This window comes from Hesperophylax consimilis, chromosome 18 (genome assembly GCF_061612785.1).
Source record: "Hesperophylax consimilis isolate HC1 chromosome 18, BYU_Hcon_1.0, whole genome shotgun sequence".
NCBI classification, from domain to species: Eukaryota; Metazoa; Arthropoda; class Insecta; order Trichoptera; family Limnephilidae; genus Hesperophylax; species Hesperophylax consimilis.
In genome coordinates, this window is record NC_142853.1 from 19653895 (window position 1) to 19675683 (window position 21789).

At 35.3% G+C, this 21789-nt stretch overlaps 1 protein-coding gene across 1 annotated transcript in view; it reads left to right on the forward strand.

Moving 5' to 3' along the window:
• Nucleotides 1-21425, forward strand: part of Sou (required for meiotic nuclear division 5 protein souji) — a 33645-nt gene extending 12220 nt beyond the window's left edge. Inside the window, exons 5-9 of the mRNA XM_089642662.1 lie at nucleotides 2448-2545; nucleotides 9305-9452; nucleotides 9756-9873; nucleotides 9959-10104; nucleotides 19748-21425. Coding sequence (XP_089498788.1) covers nucleotides 2448-2545; nucleotides 9305-9452; nucleotides 9756-9873; nucleotides 9959-10104; nucleotides 19748-19811 — 574 coding nt within the window. The 3' untranslated portion in view covers nucleotides 19812-21425. The remainder of the gene's footprint in view (nucleotides 1-2447; nucleotides 2546-9304; nucleotides 9453-9755; nucleotides 9874-9958; nucleotides 10105-19747) is intronic.
• The last annotated feature ends 364 nt before the right edge of the window (nucleotides 21426-21789 follow it).

Consider the following 21789-nt stretch of genomic DNA (forward strand, 5'->3'; position numbering starts at 1 on the left):
ACAGGAATTTATCTACTAGTGGCTCCCAAATGGACAAAAGTATTTTGGCTACCAGACCTGAAACAGAGAGCCTTGAGACTTCCTCAGGAAATCAAGCATCTACCAGAGACAATGATAGATACCACCACAGGCTCTCACCCGCCGCAGATACTTCAACTGAAGCTGCAAGTGTGGAATATTGGGGCTGGGATGATGCATTGCAAGGATGGTCTGATAGAGAAAGAGAGATTTTAAAGACAAACTGGCGAACGTCAACTCTTATCTTCTTACAAGGTAGCGTGGATTAGATGGCGTAAATGGTGTTCTTTAAACCACGTTAATTACAGAGATGCAATGGGAAATCAGTTGGCCTTAAGATAGAAGATTAAGAAGTTGGCCTGGAACTAAGTTCCTCGCACATCTCAAAATAATGCTAAATTTAGCTCCTAGCACTATTCATAAATCAGCTATTTCAACTTTATGCAACCCCAATAGTGAAAATAGACTAAGTAACCAACTTGTGGTGAAGCAAGTTATGAAAGGTATAGTAAACAGCTCGATTAAAGAGCAACGGGATACAATATGGGACCCGAGACAGATATGTTATTGGCTCCGGACTAACAATCTGGAAACTATAACCTTGTTTGAAGCATCCAGAAGGTGTGCAGTCATATTACTATTAGCCTCTGGACGAAGGGTACATGATCTGACACTTTTGAGGTTAACATCGGAGCATTTTATTGATATGCATAATCATATTATTTTATGGCCTGCGTTCGGTTCAAACACAGATTCTGCCAAGTATCAACAATCGGGATGGAGATTAAACTCATCATCAAATCAATCCACCGATCCTGTATTTTGGCTTAAAAAACTGTGTGTTCTCTCAGAAGCCAGGAGACGAGAGACACCCAATATTGATGACCTGTTTTTATTCACTTCTGGTCCAACAAAAGCAGCTTCTAGAACAATTATAGGTGGATGGGTCAAAACAATACTTAGGGATGCTGGTATGTATTTAGGACTCTGCGGGGAGCACTAGGTCGGCAGTGGCTTCACTTCGTTGGTTTGAAAACTGTCCAATAGAAAAAATTTTGGAAAGTGAAAATTGACAAAATGAAAATATTATAAAAAAAAAATAAGACAGTCCAATATTCGGAAGCCGGAGTCGTCATCCTTGTCAAACCTAATCAGACCAATCATTCGCCCAAGGCGGGCAGACCCCCAAATGCCCCCCATTTCTGGAGTCAGAAGGAGAAGCGATCGGTGTGAGAGCAGACCTCCAGCCGAAGCTTCTACATGAAGGTGATCACAATTGACATCAACACTGCCATCAGACGATAGTAGACAATTCTCACCAAGGAATATTCTAGATTAGGAACGGCACTACATAATATTGGAGTTTTACCTACCATTAAAACTCTTATTATGTTGTCTTCCTTATCCTGAATATTCTTCATCCCCTGTCTGGAGAGACCACAATTGAAGAAGACAATGTGTGTGAACCCCTAGCTGTTGGCTGCAGTGGTTGATATCACGGAGGAATCGCGCGGCAAATGGTGCGAAATTTTAACACTGAGGAGAAGAGAAACCGAAATCGGACAGAAACAGAGATGCTATCTCACCAAGGGATATTCTGGATAAGGAAGGCAACATAATGAGTTTTAATGATAGGTAAAACTCCAATATTATGTATGCACTTTTTAAAAGATTTTAGGCCATTCGTACAAAGAGATTCTCAATACTACAAGCGACTCGAGTTTTGTGTGCGTAGCTTACGCGCCACACGTGAGTATCCGCCATACTGTTTTGTTAGTCTTTGTACATGATGCGACCCGTTGATTCCGGGTTTGATGTCAGTTGCACGCTACTGACAGTGCTGGTAGTTTGCTACGCAAGTTGCATTCGCATCTACTACTCCATTGGCAGAAATTACTTCTAAACATGACTTCAATGTTAAATTTGTTCTGGAGGTGGGAAAACATCCATGTTTATATAACTATAATTCACCCTTACATACGTTAAAAAAAAATTACCGGAGAAGGCGTGGATTGAGGTTTTAAATAATACTTGGTTTTCAGCTACAAATTATATAGCTTGGGTATGCAAAGTTAGTATGTAGAAAATTATATTGAAATATTTCCATTATTTACGAAGATATAGCGATTTAAAACAAATTAAACAAATTCGCGCGGGACCTTTATTTTCGCCCGTTTTCAGCGGTCAGCCGGCGAAAAAATAACCCGATCAAAGTGTGTTAAGATTATTATGTTCGTCTTTTCCATATTATATTTTTTTTTTCATTAATTCCACACGGGAGGCCCTGGGGAAAATAATTTCCCTCGGGGCCCATAGAAATGATCAACTCTCAAAAAGCTGACATGATATTATATTATGTACATACTTTTTTAATGTGTTACGATAAAATTCTAAAAATGAGTGTGTCAATGATGTGTTTTACTTTGTAGATTAGCATTTCTGTTGGCTGCCAGAAGAGAGGGCCCCCTAGCCGCCGTCCTCTATGCACAAGAGCATTTCCCACAATTTATTAATAAACACGAGAAAGGTAATTAAACTAAAAGTATAATAATTAGGCCCCGATGGTCAAGTTGATAAAGACGTTGTCCCAGTAAGAGACCCCGAGTTGGATTCCCAGTTGAGACCTTTATCTTTTTTTTTTTTCTATCTTTCGGTTTCATGTTTTGTTTAGATTTATTAGTATTATTTATTCATTTTTTGGGAAATCGACAGTTTACATTTAATCAGTTTGTACATAAGTGTTATTTAGTAAAATAAAACCAGTTATGGATTTCCTCCTTGTGACTTCAACTGAGACTGCATAATATAAATTTGTGAGAAAGATATGAATTTCAAAAAAATTATACACAACAAAAGATTATATAAAACGAAAAATTTACAAAACAATACATTTATAGCCATGGAGAGAGTTTGTAGATATGTATAAATCAAATCATATTAGAGATATAAACAATAGAGACATAAACATTATTCACAAACTATCAGAGAAATATTCTTTTATGGACCTCATGTATTTGGTAAGTTCGCAACTGAAAATATCAACCTTAGATAATACGCTATTGTAATTATTGCATAGTCTGTTCAGGCAAGAATTCTGCTTAGAGTTCATTTTACTTTGATCAACCCTGAACAGGACACAAGAGCGTGTTGAACGCGCAGGTACATTGAATGGAATCTTGTTTAGCAACTCTGGGCATTGAATATTATTGTTAACTACTTTATACAGGAATAGTGCATCCTTATGATGCCTACGTACACTCAGTGAATCAATTTTAAAGTATGAAGCTGCCTCTGCATAATTATTAAATCTTACAAATGACTTGTAACAAAGATATTTTAGGAATTTGTTTTGAATTGCTTCGATTTTGCTTATGTGGATTTTGTAAAATGGAGACCAAACAACTGATGCAAACTCCAAATGACTTTGTACATAGGCAAAGTAGAGTTGCTTAATGATATTGATGCTATTAAAAAGTTTTGTGTTTCTTATGATGAAGCCTAACATTTTAGCAGCTTTATTTGTGATTTGATGTATATGAAGGTTGTATTGTAGTTTACTATCAAGGGTTATTATTATCTTCTTCTTCGATTAATGTATTCCATTATTTGACTTTAATAAATACAATAAACCTTACAAATACACTAAAACCCTCTTCAAAACTGGAAAGTCTTTACATATTATTATTGCACTTACATTCTTGGAACAACAAATTATGTTATTACATACATACTAGTCATTTCAACCAGGAAACCGGCTGGTTATTTCAACAAGGTGACACATGCACTGGCTGTCTTCGCAGGGTTGTCTGGCAACTGCACGAGTCTGTTGTGCATTCTTATCCAACAAACATAATTATGTTATTACATATATACTAGGCATTTCAACCAGGAAACCGGCTGGTTATTTCAACAAGGTGATACATGCACTGGCTGCCTTCGCAGGGTTGTCTGGCAACTGCACGAGTCCGTTGTGCATTTTTATCCAACAAACATAATTATGTTATTACATATTTATATACTAGGCATTTCAACCAGGAAACCGGCTGGTTATTTCAACAAGGTGACACATGCACTGGCTGCCTTCGCAGGGTTGTCTGGCAACTGCATGATTCCGTTGTGCATTTTCATGCAACATACATAATTATGAAATATGTATTCGAATATTGAATGTGATTTCTAACAGAATTAAAGAAAAAAACTATGTGCATGAGAATATCGACCCCTCCTAATGAAAAACTAGCTACAAATAAATAATTAATATAAGCTTCAGAGGAGATCGTCTCGTCATTGATAAAATTGACTGTTTCGCTTCTGTGCCAAGAGCGCGTATTCGCGCATTCTTAGCCGAGCTCAGCAGGCCGGTAATAGAAAAATAGCGCGTATTAATTTTTTGAGTGAAACATTGTATTGAATTCTATGATTTCTTCAGAAGCCCGCGGAGAGCGGCAACGGACAGACGTCAGATCTGTGCCAGTATTTTTAACGGTTTCTTTCCTGGTGACATAATTATAGCTAGTGGTATTTTTAGTTCTCAAACCGTGAGGGAAATTTTGTGTTTATTTCTGATATTATTATTTTTCGTGACCAAAATATTATACCTTTTCAATACATCTATTTGAAATTCACTTTCGTTTTCTTGAAAGTATGTATGAACTACCTGACATCTAATCGAGCTGAAACTCGGCAGATAGACTCGTTGTCGATGATAATGCATTGAAGTTGACATATACGCATTTATCTGAAATTGAATGACATTACAACAGTTAATATACGCAATAAATGTCGGTCCTACCAAATTGGGATTTGGCTCATTTGTTAGCGTGGTTGACTCCAGTCCTTGGGGAGGAAGATTTATTATTTAAAAATCTAGATATATATTTATTAATAAAAACCTGTATTTATAGCAAAGAAACTTCGTTTTTCACAGATTCATTTTTTAAATCTCAAAATACTACTTGTTAATCAATGTTTTTATTCCGTGTTTACCTGAGTTAATGATTTATTTCTCATGGAAAAATGTTTTCCGTTTGTATTAATAATTACTAATGATGAGTTTTTATAGGTCCATTATTGAAAATGGGGAGTAAAAACAAAAACAAATATCCAAATGTAAGCAAGCTAAGAAAACGGAAAAATATTCTCAAGAAATGTGGACTCGCGTTATAGCAGTACAATATGTGTGTAATCCAATTTACGGTTTTGTTTAGTTTTTATTTAATTAGACGAAATTTAGAAGGCAAAATTTGTTTATGTATTGTTATTGCGCGCGCACTAATAATTTCAAGATATAAAATTCTATAAATAATAATAAATTCCAAGAAAGTTTAAAACACTATACGTACCTATCTCCGTTTCAATTTTCAACCTAATTTTGGTTCATAAATTCAACATTGGTAAAAACACAAAAAATTACAGCTCTACTAAAGTTTTTACTAATTTTTTTTATAAAGTAGCACTAAAATTCACGAAAAACCAAACTTAGTCATGCAATAAGGAAGTTGAGTCCATTTTTTTTATTTTTTTTTATCAATGTTCGCATTCAAACTTAAATACTGGTATTTTTTTTTTTTTTTAAAGTCTGTTTTCATAATTAAATTAATTCTCAAAGTTTAAATTTTACTAAGCCCGCCAAAACGAGCGGAATCCGAGCGGTAAGAGGCGGGGTGTGGGTGTGACGTCATTCAAACTGTGAGAACCACGTCGCTTAAACATTTTGTATGGAAAAAAATTTAATTCTTCAATAAGGAATTCCAGTAATTTTTTTACCAATGTTAACCGTCTATTAGAATTGATGTTATTAAAAAAAAAAGAAAATTGATTAAGATTTCATAGTTAAATTAATATTTTAAGTTAGAATATTTGCTACTCCCGCCCGGCACGGTATTGAAGACGCTATTTGTTGACCGCCGCGCAGAAAAGTAAAGACCAAAAGTAAAATAATGGTTTACAGCCCAGTTCACTGTTAGACTTTTCTGCGCGGAGGCCTGAAGTGTAATCACATGTAATGTGACATGTATAATAATAAAAACTTCTAAGCGATGCAATAAACAACATATTATTATAAAGCACTATACGAATATGTATCTTTAGAAATCCATTTTATATAATAATAACAACAAATACCTACATAAATATTTGACAATAGATGGGAGCTATTTTTTTCACATAGATCCTATTGACAAAGGGGTTTCTCCGGGAATGCAGCTGGTTTTCAGCAGTGTCTTATTATATGGTAAACAAAAGATGAAATATTTAAAAGCCATCACCACATTATAATATATATTATAATGAGTAGAGAATAATTATCATGTCATGCGAAATCAATAAATATACCTGGACAAAACTAGTGGTTATGGCGAAATGTCAGATGGGTAGAATACGCAATGATTATTATACTGTAAAAATGTATTATATTTATCGTAACGTACAAATGAACACAATTAATAATTTGATATACTTACTTGGAAGCTTTAACTCCACGACCGGCTGTGATTATTTGGCCCAAATAAACGTTTGGCCTATACACCTCTCTCATCTAAACCGACCATCTCTCATGTAATAATAGAAAGAGATGCACCATAGACATTGCGGTGATCCGTTGTACGTACAAGCCACAACACATGTGACGTCAGAATTCTTTCGACCAATCGTGGAGCGTATTCAGTTTATTGCTATTTAATGCTTTTTAAAGAACGTTTAACTAATTCTAAGAATAATAATATAGAAATATATTTATATATTTAGAATCGATATTTTTTGATCTACATGAACATATTTTTTATAAGTCAAAATATTTTTCACTCAACTTCCTTATTAACTTGTTTGCATTTTTACGTCTTTATCTCGGTACCTATTAGAGATTTTTTAGAATTTTTCTCAGAGAAGAGTGTGAGAGTTCATTTATAATATAGTTTTTCCTGAATTTAAAAAATATACATTTGTGTCGATCCACAAATTGATAGATTGAATGAAGAATTATTAGTTCATATGAGATGGTTGTGAGTTGTTCCTCGATAATTTCTAATACTGAGATTTGTTTGCTATAAATGTTATTTGAAATTGCATTTAAAAATGATTTTATAATGATATAAGTACGCAAATTTGGTAAAGTGTATGTAAGTTTCAAAGGTGTAAGTTTCGCATGGTAGTTTATAATTTCAGTGCCGGCAACCCGGGCGTTTATTTATTATTAGTTATGTACATACATGATTTTTCTCCTTACCCTCCTCACTAGACAAAGTCTGTTCTGAGGCTGGTAACTAACAATTTCTAATTACATAAAAACAAATAAGTGGTAAAAAAAAAATATATATATATACACGGTGTCCGGAAACTCGTAGTACAAGCGGGAAACTGGAGAATCTACACCACATGGGGAACCCAAAAAAACATAAAGTTTTTTGATTTGAGCATTTTCAAAAAAAAAAAAAAACCAAAAAAAAAATTTTTTCGGCTATTTTAGGGTTAAAGTTTTTTCTGGTGTTTAGGGTTGAATAACAGATGTTTTAACCCTGCAGAGCAGAAATATTTTATGATTACACCGGGTTAAATGAAGGGTGATTTCAAAATAATGCTTCAAATCCGAGTTTCTTCATTTGTTTTACTTTCAAATAGTTTTAATTAGTTGGGTACTTTGATCTTCAGTAATAATTTATAAGAATTTGATTAAAAAAAAAAAAAAAAAAAAAAAATCAACTTCAAACTCGATTTACTCGATAACGAAAGCTCAAATAAAAAAATAAAAATACTACAAAATCGACTCCAAATGTGATGTAGATTCACCAGTTTCCCGCTTGTACTACGAGTTTCCGGACACCCTGTATATTATAGTAAAAATAATAATAATAAAATAAGAGGAAAATCAGAATTTAAAAAATTTTAAGTAGAAAAAAGAAAATATATAATTTTAGATATTAATGTAATGATAAGTAATGTTAGTTAGATTTTCAAATATTGTCAGGTTATTTGTAATCCGGGAATGTTTGCCTTCCTTTAAAAAAAATAATATTAATAACACTTCCGGCGGGAAGGATAGTTTTACCTCTTATGCCGGTCCTATTTGAATGGAGAGAAAGGAATTTGCTTTTCCGATAATTTTATACTAATATCTAGCTCTTTGTAAGGGTTCCAACTTCCAAATATATGTACATATATGTATTTAAAGAATTTGAACCAACTCTACAACTTTTTTTCCTTTGTGTGGAAGAAGAACGGATAACATATGCTTCCACTTGTCGGGTGAGAGGCGGAAGTTTTTGTTTGTTTTGTAATGATTTATGCGAAAATCAAGAAAGAAAGTATATAGTAAAATACATACATTTTTTACAAATAAAAATCACTAAATGCTAAACACTGACATTAACTCCAGTTTATGGAGTCTTATTTCAAAAGTAGGCTTTATTTCAGATAAAATATTTGTTGGAGTTGGGTGACAAATAATATAGAAAATTTAGGTGATTTTGTACAAAAACAGCGCTATACAAATCATCCAAATATTATAATTTATTATTATAAAATTTCAATAAATATATGTATTATTTAAAAAGAAATAGCTGTTTAAAACTAAATTGAATACTCGAATAGGATTTTGTGCTTGAAGTGTGTTATACATAATTAATATATATAATTATAATAACGCTCTTGTTATTTTTTATGATTATTAATATGAATATATCGACAAAAAACATTAAATTACAGCATTTAAAAATAAAAATGAAACTGTGTAATTATATTAATCATTAATCCCTAAAGTTTAAGAATTCTTGGCAGTTGAAAGTCAGCGCGTTCACGACTGCTGTTCTCACAAAAACTCCGCTAGTATGCGTCCACCAGTTAAAAAGGGTTTTAACGAGCGTGCAGCAGGATCATCATAAGGAGATCCTGCCGGGAACTTTCTACCTATAGCAGGGACCTACTGCACAGCGACTCTCATTATTTTAAAATTCCTTGCCTCGTGCAGACAACACAGATAATCTTAACGATATGTGTAGTTCGATTATTATTTTGGAAGTTTGGCTTTCATATACCTCCTAAGCAATTGTTTTCAAATTAATTGTCATTTTGTCCATTGAATGTCGAAAGCAACATGTGTTCCCGCCACCAGCGCGCATCTCCTTTTCCGTGTTCAATAGGAGGCCGTACTAGAGTTTAGAACAATTTGAACATGGAAAATGAAATACACAGCCAAGCCACGCCCCCGATAGATAAAACCTTAAAAGTTAACATGTTTGTGGACGCTCCCAAGGAACAATTTGATACTTATATATAATGTTAATTCTGTTTTCAGAAATACAGAAAACAATGTGTTTGCTGGCTTACGAGGGTGGTGCCTTGCCGGTGAGCTACGGCTCGCTGCGAGACGAGGCGCTCTGGCCCGATGTCATTGAGGTGTTCCTGCGCGACGCTTGCGCTCTGCTACGCCTGCCACCCCTGAGGTTGTTTACAATTGTTGAATGGAATAATGGCATATGGCATGACAATGGTGTGGATATTCCGTTTTATGTAATGAATGGTGTTGATATCTTTAGATAATAGTTCTGTGAAACACAGAGGGCATTAGCAACATGTTTGTGGAATTACATACCAATATTTTAGGAATCTACAAATATGATAAATAACTCTGCTATTCAAGGTCAAGGCCTACTGGTTGTCCACCATCTGTAATTATAATTAAGGACAATGAAAGCCAACAGATTGTGGGATATTGGATACAACAATTCATACATGGTGTGTTTCAGTCCGCTCCAGTCGGCTGTGAGCGTGGGCAGCCGCGTGCTGCCGGCTCTGCTGGACATCCGCATGAAGATGGCGCACACCCACCAGCACCATGCCTGGGCTGCCAAGGATGAATTACCAGTAAGTATTACTGGTATATTCATTAGACCAGTATAATTAAACCAATGCTGACTGATATTCTCTGGCAATGCTGGCTCTGTTGCAGGTGGAGGTGGAAGGCGGTGGTCACCACTCGGTGTTCGCATGCCCCATCCTGAGGCAGCAAGGCTCCGATCAGAACCCGCCTATGAGGCTCCTGTGCGGCCATGTCATTTCCAAGGATGCCCTAACCAAACTATGTCAGGGGATAAGGTACGCCATAGCATTCCACAATAAATACTAAAACATTAACAGTAGGAAGGCTAACCTTTGGTTTTGTAGAGGTGCTGTCAACTGAGTGGACATCTTCTCTAATTACTAAAATATCTCTGAAAATGTACTGAAAATAGAGTTCATATTTTAGGTTTTCCTCCGCAATACATATATGTATTGGATGCAGTAATTACAATGCATAAATTAATTATTAAACCAACAGTGTACAGTAGCCAACAGCGCACATCTGGCCTGATGATGAACACTGTAACGCTTTACGAAACATTGGCCAAATCAAGAAGGAGGAAGCCAACACTACAAAATACCCCAAAAATAAAACACAATAATTCACGGAATTTCTTTCCTTTCACGATATTTTTTGGTTAAAAGACTGAAATGTGCAAATAAATTTTTTTTTTTTTTTAGATTTTTTTTTATGGTTGTTATTTATTACCTATGCGAATAGATACAGTACTCTCTCAGTAATCCCCCGCGCGATTATCCCTCAACAATTATAATCCCTTTTCTGAAATAATGTTGTAACCAACAAAAGTTGAGTTATTGATGGAATAATGTTGGGTATGTTATTTTGCATCTTTGAAGATACCCACCGGTCCTTATTTGGCCATATTTTGACCAACTTGCAAACACCCGTGAGATTATGCTGGCCAAAATGTGGGCGATTTGAAGAAGCGATAATTCTCATACAATCTGTTTGCATGCCCTCAAAAACAACCGGTATTTTAATATTTATTTTAGTACTGAAAAATAATACGAAAAATGAGATTGGCACAGATTATTATATATTATTATTATATACGAGGCGTATCCAGAAAGTAAGTGTACTGAATTTTTGTAGGTTACAAATCTTTTTATTGAAACAAAAAAATTACATGGTTACCGTAGTACATATGTAAGCTATTTTTCGACATAGTCGCCATTCCTCTCAATGCAGGTGGTGAAGCGGGGGATCAACTTTTTGATGCCTTCCTCGAAGTAGTTTCCCGCCAACACCTTCGTCCACTTTTCCACCTCCTCCTTTACCTCCTCGTCGGTTAAAAACCTTTTTCCACCCATGTACAGCTTCAAGGAGGTAAAGAGATAATAATCTGAAGGTGCTAGGTTAAGGGAATGCGCGGGGTGGTTCAGGATATCCCATTTAAACGAAGCAAGCAGTTCCTTCGTGGCGTTGGCCGTGTGTGGTCTGGCATTGTCGTGCAGCAGGCTGACTCCCTTTGTCAGCATGCCTCTCCTCTTGTTATGAATCGCCTTCCACAATTTTTTTAGGGTCTCACAGTATCTTGCAGAGTTAATGGTCTCCACTTGAGGCAGATATTCAATCAAATATTATGCCTTGACAGTCCCAAAACACGGATGCCACGATTTTCTTGGCTGAAATTGTGGTTTTGAACTTTTTGGTGGAGGGTGAAGAGGTGAGAACCGTTTTTAAACTCGCGATACCACTTGTACACACTCGTACAATTCATAGCTTTATCACCATATGCAGTTTTAACCTCATTATAAACCTCAAACGGAGGTTTTTCCTTCCAAACGAGATAACGGATGAGCCGCGTATTTCGCATTTGGCGGGAGATTGGATTGACATTTTTCACGAAACGTGTTGTCGCGTTGACACTTCTCAACGTACTGACCTTGAACAGGTCTCGTTGCGGAGGGGAAGAGTCAGGCTACACGTAAGTGTAGCCAACATATCGAAAATATAATTCATTCGGTCGTGAGAGCCTCAGTACACTTACTTTCTGGATATGCCTCGTACATTTGTGTTAGGGTGTTTGTAAGAAAATAGTCTTTCAGCGTTGGTCAGTTTATTTCTCTTACATAGGGGTTCACAGAATATAGTAAAAAAAAGGAAAGTTGTAGCACAAAGTAAAGTCATTTAGAGTTTAAACAATGATCACTAACGTTCTCACACTTACACTTAGCGTAATAACCTCAACAGAGGACCCGTGTTCTCTTAGTTGGGTTGAGGTTTTCCCGACAAGTAATGTCCCCGAGGGAGCTGTTACTTGAATTCCCAAGGAGGACCCGGAGGGTTCTCTCGACTTGGTAACAATTCATCAAATTTCAACGTTCATTTTCAAGTTCTGTGAAAGATTTTTTCAAGTTCTGTTTTTATTTCAGTCTTGTCAAGCAACTAGCCTACAATGATATAATAAAAGAATTTGAATAAGTCTTTCACAGAACCCGAAAATGAACGTTGAAATTTGATGAATTATTCAAATTCTCCGAAACAACCCGTCCTTAGTCTACCACTAACAAGTAATTTCGGGATACCGCAAGGCACAGTCCTAGGCCCCCTACTATTTATAATTTATGTCAACGATATTTTCAAACTACCACTTAACGCAAACATAATATCATATGCTGACGACACAGCTATCATAGTGAATGGGATCGACTGGAATGTAGTAAACGAACAAGCAAATAATAGCATGAACACATTGAAACAATGGTTTGATACAAATCTTCTCTCATTAAACACTAACAAGACATACTATATACATTTCTCAATTAACAAACTTCAAACACTCCCTAACACTAAAATAATTATTCACAATAACAAATGTAATAAAAACATATGTATCCAAGGCTGTTCAATATTGAACTCAGTATCAGAAATTAAATATCTCGGAGTGATAATAGAACAAGGTATGGAGTGGAAAAGACATATCTGTGAATTGGTTAAGCGTATCAGAAAGTGTGTATACAGGGTGTATCGGCACGTACCCGACAAACTTTAACCAGCTATTCCTTAGCACATTTGGAGTAAAAAATGTTATGGGCACTTTGCTGTCCGGTAACATTTTTTTTCTTTTAAAAACTAAAAATAAATAAAATTCAATACTCCGTTACTGCCCCCAGTATAGGGGTAAAGTACTTGGCAACGCCGCGCTACTGTCATCTCTTTCACACGTATTCTGTCTCAAGTCCCGTGTGGGCTGTTATTAGCAAGTGTGTCGAAAACCATCTTCGCTCTTTCCTACACACTAAATAATAATAGTTAAAAATGAGACGAATGATGCCATACCATTGTGATTGTAAAAGCGCGCCAATACGTAAGTATACAACGAAACTCGAATAAGAATTGCCAGGTGGGTTTTTTAATCGCTTTAATCTGACTTCAAACAATAATTAAACACGTAAACATTTATTAAAATATTTCCAAGTATTATTGAATATAATATTACAGTACAGTACTTTGAACCTTCGCAATAAATTTATTTGATTTTAAGTTTAGTTTGTAGAACTCCATTTCAATTTAGAGAATTTTTTTTATTTTTACAGTCTTATTAAACAATTTATAAAAACAGTGTGTTTATAAACAAGTTCTGCTAGTTGTAATTATTATTACGCGTGACAGCTGTTTCACCTTCTGACGGCATTATCAAACTTTGGTAAAGCCACTTACAGACGACGTAAGTGATAACTTTCTATTTTTATTATCCTGGCTTTATTGATTTCCGAGTAAATTGTTGTAAATTATTATTTGCTAATCCCTATTATTGCATTGTTTAAAATTTCACTTAACCTCTCAGAAAAAGACTTTTATTTACTTTGTGTTCCTTTGCGAACTGTCAAAACGTGAAAATTTTTGTGTTATTCACGAGTTTTGTTAAAAGCTTCATAACTCACGTTTTGGGAAACGTAGCCTCATTCTAAAAAATGTTTTGGAAAGATTATGAAATTCACTATCGTATTGTTTTGTTATACGTAAATATTTGCGTTTCTAAATATACATTTTCTGAAAACGTCAAAAATATGTAAAAATCGCTGACCATTATTTCAAAGCTGTGAAAAATTTACTTTTTTCTGAGTATCATAAAGAAATAACACTTTATATATTGAAGAAATATACTTAAAAACTATTAGTCACCTCAAAATATTAACCGTCCAAACTAAAATATTTTTAATAAATTATTTAGAAACGCAATAAATTATGAACGAACAAGATGACAGATCCAATCGACTTAGATAATGCACCTCTACATTCCATAGATATTCTTGAATACAGACGCGTAGCGTTATTCATTATCGATACTATGTTTTTTAAATCATGGCAATCCGTATACTAGTGATGGAAATAAATCGATTTTTGTAAAATCTCGCGCGTTTACGTGAAAAGACGTTCTAATGTCTTGACCGCTATTATCATATTTACGTCTTTTGACATTCTAATGTTCTGAGTGGTTAATGTTGTTGGTATTTCCAACTGATGACTCAGGGGTTTATTTCCCTGAATAATTATTTAGTATTTTGGGGTCTAATTATTATGCATTTCATTACATCCGATAATCTACACAATTTTTATGTTGAATTGGGGTAAGTTTTATGGCTAAGGGAAGGAGTGGAAGGTGAGGAAGTACCTGGATATTCAGATCTGGTCACCAAATACGGCTAGTCATTTCAAGCAACATTTAAATTCTGAACCTGGATATTCAGATCTGGTCACCAAATAAGGCTAGTCATTTCAAGCAACTTTTAAATTCTGAACCTGGATAATCAGATCTGGTCACCAAATACGGCTAGTCATTTCAAGCAAGGTTTAAATTCTGAACCTGGATATTCAGATCTGGTCACCAAATACGGCTAGTCATTTCAAGCAACTTTTAAATTCTGAACCTCGATAATCAGATCTGGTCACCAAATACGGCTAGTCATTTCAAGCAACGTTTAAATTCTGAATTAATTAATCAATTACGAAAAAGCGTGGGGTTAAGAATATTTTTTTAAATTATAGTTGTAATTTATTGTCGAGTTTTAAAAAAATTTGCGATGTTTTAAATAAAATTTAATAATTATTATGTAAATAACTTAGCAATCTGGCAGCATTCATTAGCCATATGGTCAATCACATGTAGTCATGACGTGTTTTCCTTTGTGTGAGTTTTTTTTTTTTTTTTTTTTTATAGTGAATACCTCACAAGTGTGAGGGTGTGAGTCCCAACTGCTCCCGTCTGGAGCCAGTGAGACTATGGCATCCCCAATTGGGGGATGTTGTGAGGCTGAAGGTAAGTGGGGAAGGGAAAGAGGTAGGTGGGGAAGTACCTGGCTATTCAGATCTAGTCACTAAACACGGCTAAAGCCATTTGGAGCAACGTTTCAATTCTGAATGGTGGTCTTACACCAGGGCGATACTGGTAGTATCTTCCACTCTGGAACGTGCCGCAAATATACTATATATTATTTTAATTAATTTTTTAATTAATTAATTGTGAAATAATACAAATTAATCAAATAAAATTTATTTGCGCACGCCGGGTTTGAACCCGCGACCTTCGGAATGGCAGTCCAATGCGTTACCACTGGACTATGCCGGCCGAGTGCTTTCTGTTGAGCGGTATTATATGAACCGTTTTTTGATTCATCAGGATTGTTTTTAAAACTATACATTCTTTGTACCTTCAAATTAGCGGAAATAAACTTAAGTGTGTCAAGCTGCTCGTTATGTTCCGGTAATTCTAGAAGGCTTTTAACATAAGCAATAATATTCATAAATCACAGTCCGTGAAGTTGTAAATAACTAAATTTATTAAAAAATATACGTTGTAGGATAGCCTAGTAAGTAACATTTTGACAGAGCACTTACGGTGATTTAAAAAACAACGGCACTGTTCAAATAATCCGATTATTATTATTGATAAGTACCTAAGTGAGGAAAATTGTTTTTTTCAGTGCTCAGAATTATTGGACTTCGATGGTCTTCGATTATAAATTCAGGAAACCTACTAATTAGTTTCTTAGTTTCAAAATTAGACTATTTAATACGTGAAACGTGTAAGAGGTGAAACCAGAGCATTCCAGAGGTGAAACAATTTCGATACAAAAATAAAACTGATGTGTACAATACAAGAAGACAATCAGTGATTCGCATACAAAAAATGTAAATAATCATTATTGTTAAATAAAATATTTATTTTCTGGTACTTGATCGTGTAATACGGGCTTCGTTCGCAGCGACACGCGAGTTGAGTTGCGACGTTGCTTTCAAACTTTGACAAACGATAAAACAGTGGTGACATGTGGTGAAAATATGTTTAATTAATTTTTTATTAAAAAAAAACGTTACCGGACAGCAAAGTGCACATAACATTTTTTACTCCAAATGTGCTAAGGAATAGCTGGTTAAAGTTTGTCGGGTTAGTGCCGATACACCCTGTATATATTCATAAGATTAAGAAATATTTAAAAAATAAGTAACCTAAAAAGAGTATACTACGCACTAATTCAGTCGTTAATTCAATACGGAATTATTGGATGGGTGGGTCATACTAAGATTCTAACCCCGATCCAAGTGGTCCGGAAGCTAATCCTCGAAAGTAATCCTCAAGAAACCCTTCACGTATCCAACAGAAACGCTATTTACAGATTTCGGGGTGTCCCGAGTAGAGGAAAAATGAAAAATTTCAAGAAAAATGCAACTATCCAAATTTATAAAGATAATATATTCAAAAAATTTGAAACCCACCTATCTAAAAGATATCAATACAATACCAAAATTCCAAAATGTAATACCAAACAAATGCAAAATAACTATACCTATTTAGGAATAAAGTATTTCAACAACCTTCCGATTGAAATAAAGAAATTAAAGGATATTAACATACTAAAACTGAAGTTACACTTTCAGAAATAATTAACTAAATAATTGCCTGTTTTTCCCTTTATTAATATTTATTATCAGTCTATACTCATCTCCACTGTATTTCGATGTTGTCTCTTTATATATTGTTCCTATTATATATATCGTCGCATTAATTCGTAGACTGCGTAACTCCAAATTTTTCGAAAATACGTTTTGCCATCTGGTGTTAAAATTAGTCCCGCATCGACTAGTAAAACTCGAAAATTAAAAAAAAAATTAACCTTTTAGATAAACACAAATTAGGAAACTGCGTAAAATAATGGTGCCATTTTTACTCGCGAATACTTCGAAACTCCTTAATTCAGTATTGGCCGGTGAGCCGTGCACGCTTGTTGTGTTTTTGACTGAGGAAATTTATTTACGGTGTAATAGTTTTACCGTGAAATTAACTGAGATAAGTTGATTAATCAATTTTGAACATTTTATAACCTTAATTTTAATTGTGAAGTCACGAATAGTGTTTGTATCTGTAGTCTAAACTGACGTCTTCTGCACCGTGTGACGCTCTGCCGTAGCTCTCTTGTTTTATGTGCCTCTGCGGTTGCGTTCACCGCTTTTACAGTGGTACCTGCTTATCACCACACGCCCTCCTGATGTCATCATCACTGCACGAATTGATTTAACTAACCCGGAGCCCTTCGCATCCTACCTAATAGGTCGTTGTTCTTTGATTATCTCTTCTTCAAGGTCACCATCTCTTTGCAAGTGGATCTCCTCCTGATGCATATCCGGATCCGGTTCTTCACTGTTCTCTTCAAACAAACCCAAAATATTGACGGTGGAACGTGCGGCAATTCCATCTCGTCTCTTCTCAGACACAGTCCGTTCTCTGTCAGGCATCTTCCGCGGGTCAAGCACATGTCTTGGTATGCCATCTACTTCGATGTTGTTGACTGAAGTAAGTCCTGTCACCCTTCCATGCACGATGTGCATCTCCCATCTACTGGCTTAACCGCAAGAAGATCGCCCACTTAGAACTCAGTCAATACTTCCTCTTCTATATTCAATTGCGCAGAAGGGTGTCTCCACGAGTAAGTGTGAACTATACTAGACAGCGCAACACCTTGATCATCCTGACTTTTTGCAGCCAAAGATTGTACCAAAACACTGCCCTTCCACTTCTGGCTGCAGTTCTCTTTATTGTTTGATGATGTCGTTCAACTATACCGTTTCCAGCTGGTTGGTATGCTGCGCGAAATCTTTCACGAACATTCCATCTCTTACACTTATCTGTAACACTGTTGGAACAAAATGCAGTACCATTGTCCATGAGAACTACTTTGGGCGGGCCTCTTTCCCGAAACACTTCTTCCAAATGTCTGATAATCGAAGCTGCATTATCTGACTCGATTTCCCGCCACACGGCAAATCTACTTGGACCGCAATCGATAAATGTGAGTAAACATTTCCTACCCAAATGAGTAACATCAACTGCCAAGCGACTCCAGGTTGTCACAACATTAAGATTACCCACTTCATGGGATGATGGCGGAGGGTCAATTGTCCTGCATTATACGCAGGAACGCACGCATCTATCGACGTCCTTTCTTCTCGCCTCGGGATCGACCTGCCGGGCAAGATGAAGCGTTCACTTTAGGTACTCCAAAGTGATGCTGAGCATGAAGAGTTTCTACACTTAAAGCACATGTTTGCTCACCAGTTCCACTTTCAAGTCTCTCCCACCTATCTTCACACTCTGAGGAGTCTCTTTCACAACGTTTCCTGTCATGGCTACTCTTTGCCCGGGTCTTGCAAACCCTAGTAAGTACATCAGTTTTATTTCTACAGGACAACAAGGGTGATCGACAATGTCAGATCAAATTCTTCTACAATCTCCTTCATCAACCCCAAGCGTCACTTAACGAGCATCTCTGACACGACTACTCCCGGTCAGTGTAGATCTCACCCAGCACAAAACCGTCGCCAAATCTGTAATGATCTCCAGAGTTGGAAGATTTCACTTGAGAGCAGAATTTAATCCCTTAAGGAAGGAAAAGTACCAGCATTTACATGACTTAAAACAGACATTAGAAAAGGATTACCACTCCTTTCACGATAACCTTCCGCATCATTAAAATCATTAAAATGCATCTAAATAGACTGCCTCGACATATACATACATTGTTGTGTTTTATTTTGTGAATGTAAAATTCCTATCTCCCAAATTTTCCGCTAGGTTGTTCATAAAACTGTTCGCAGAAAAGTATGTATCTTTTGTAAAATACGTATCTCCATTCTCGGTTTTTATGTAAACTTCCTAACTCCGATTTGAAATAGAAAGCCTTAACTTACAAAAGTTTAATGATTGAAAATATATTTCGAAATATATTATATGTTCGAAACATAAATAAAAAGAATGAGCCGTCTTTCATTTTTTTTCACTACGAGGTTTTTTGTGCCTCCTGTAAAATTTTACATTTGGTGGTTACGCATTCTACGAATTAATGCGACGATATACTTACCTGTAGCATAATGGTATTCTATTTTTCTTATAATTAGTGTAACTCTCTCACCAAGCACAAGAACCAGTTCCTTCATTGGTGAGATTGCGAACATAAATATATTTTGTAATGTAAATATATTTTTTATGTACTCATATAACATCCTGTACGCACTATTTTCGGGGGGTGGGTTAGTGAGAGAGTACTTTACGCACTATTTTCGGGGTGGTGGGTTAGTGAAAGAGTAGTTTATGCACTATTTTCGGGGTGGTGGGTTAGTGAGAGAGTACTTTACGCACTATTTTCGGGGTGGTGGGTTAGTGAGAGTGTACTGTACGTACTATTTATTTAATTGATTCAAGTTTGGTTATTGTACATACTTTAATTATCTTTTATATTCATACTGATAATGCAATTAATAGATTTATGCATTTAATGTTAAAATAAAGCCAGGGATTTATTTAACTCTGGTATCCCCAATAAGTAAGGCTGTATGCTGTAATGAAGTCACAACATGTATGTCATCTTCTGCCAACAGGTTAAAATGTCCGTACTGTCCTCTAGAGCAAGGGCAGAACGAAGCCAGGCTCATCTACTTCTGAAGAGTGAGGGCTCAACTTGCTGTTCAGTTCTGCAATCGCCTACGTGTTTATGCCTAGTACCTACACCTACCACCTACCTGCTATTAATTCTAAACATATACGGGTGAGGTTGTAGATTTTACCACTTTTCGCAATTGTTTTTGCTTTGCAAATTTTATGAAAAAGCATTGTTGTTAAAGTTGCTCGAGCAATTTTAGCTAATAAAGTAACTTAACCCCTTGCGGTTTTATTTAAACATTAGAAGTAACGTGTAATATATCAAAAATAATTTTATTTTATTTGTGTTTACCAGGATTTTGGGCAAAAATGCCATGCTTCTATTTTTGGGTTATGTGTATTTTATTCTCTGGACCATTTGAAATATTTACGCTGCTTATTTAAATGATCATTAAATACATAATAAAACAATAACTATTTTTCTGTTTTAATATTCCAAAGATGTGTCTTCAGAATTTGGCTTTTATTTTTACAAATTTTTATGTTACCATTCTTGGCTGTACAATTAATTAACAGTGAATTTTACTTTTGATATAAAATCACTGGAATTCACGGCCACTTATTTAAAAAAAAAACGCATTGAGTTATGTGTCTTCAGTGAAAAATCAAACTGTTTTATTGTGGTTTTAAAAGTAAGTACTAGTATTTTTAGATTGATTATATATCCACATTATTTTTCAACTGTCCATTTCATATGTTTGAGCGTTCAATTTGCTTTTATTTTGTAACCCAATTTTGAACACGAATAATTTACTTTACTTTTACGTTAGTTTTGTGTTACCGTCACGTGACAGCACCTACGTTACTTTTATGTTACAAGTGGCAAAATCTACGGACTTACCCATAACACTGAAATTCAGTCAGAATGTCTCCATTTGCTAATCTTGCAACAATCCTTCTCCCGTGTGAATCATATGTGTCCACTTTCCAAGAGTGATTGGCATTTGGAGATGACGTAAGTGCTGATGGTTTGCCTTGGGCCATTTCTGTCTTCCACAGGGATACGCAAATATCTTATACTAGACAATTCAAGTATCAGGACGACTACAGCCATACATCTGCATGGAGGTTCCTGCACAGGCACGCATTGCCAACATTTTGTGAACTCATCAGTAATGCCAGTTTCCAGCCAGGCGAGGTTGATCCAAGGTGGTGTCACTTGTGTCAGACATTTTGAAACAATGCTAAAACATGCTAGAAACAAAACAGTCAACAAAGAATGACAGCTAGAGCAACTGTTTGGTTGTGATTGAGGTTATGAAAATGTTTTCATATATAGGAAGCCCTAATTTTGACATTTGGACAATTCAACAATGAGTTGCGACTCAGGTCTCATGACTTCAGTAGCGAAATTCACGCGCGACAAGTTGTATCAGATACTTGCGTATCCCTGTGGAAGAAGGGCCTAAGACTTATTTTTTATCAGCTCTCGATATAATGCTGGTTGTGAAAATTATTTTGTACACACTTATGACATGGCAACTGTATTATAATATGTATATTATTGATGCAACTTCCATAATGTATTCTCTTTGAAAAACTGTAATTTTAAAGAAGCAAACTTGGAAGATGTAACTGTCCTGATAAATTTTATTTTAATAAATATTCCTTGTGTAATTTATTTATTTTATTTTTGATAGTTATAATAAAATTAAGAAAGAATGTATGCAAATATTTTTGTAGATATAGGTCTACTACAGACCATAGAAAACCTGGATAATAAAGGCCCTGTCGGGGTTTTAAAAAAAATCTCAGGAATTCACTTAAATATAATTTCAACCCATTTAGTAATATACGTTCTTTAGAACATCCGTAATGTTTTCAAGAAGGAAAGTTAATTTCTCTTCAGAAATCTAATTATATATAATTTCAGAGTGTGGTTGTGGAAAACCAAGAAAATATTGAAAACATGTTTTTAAATAATATTAATTCTGTTTGGTCGTAACTAGTAGCTGAATATTCTATTGCAAAAGCAGGACCA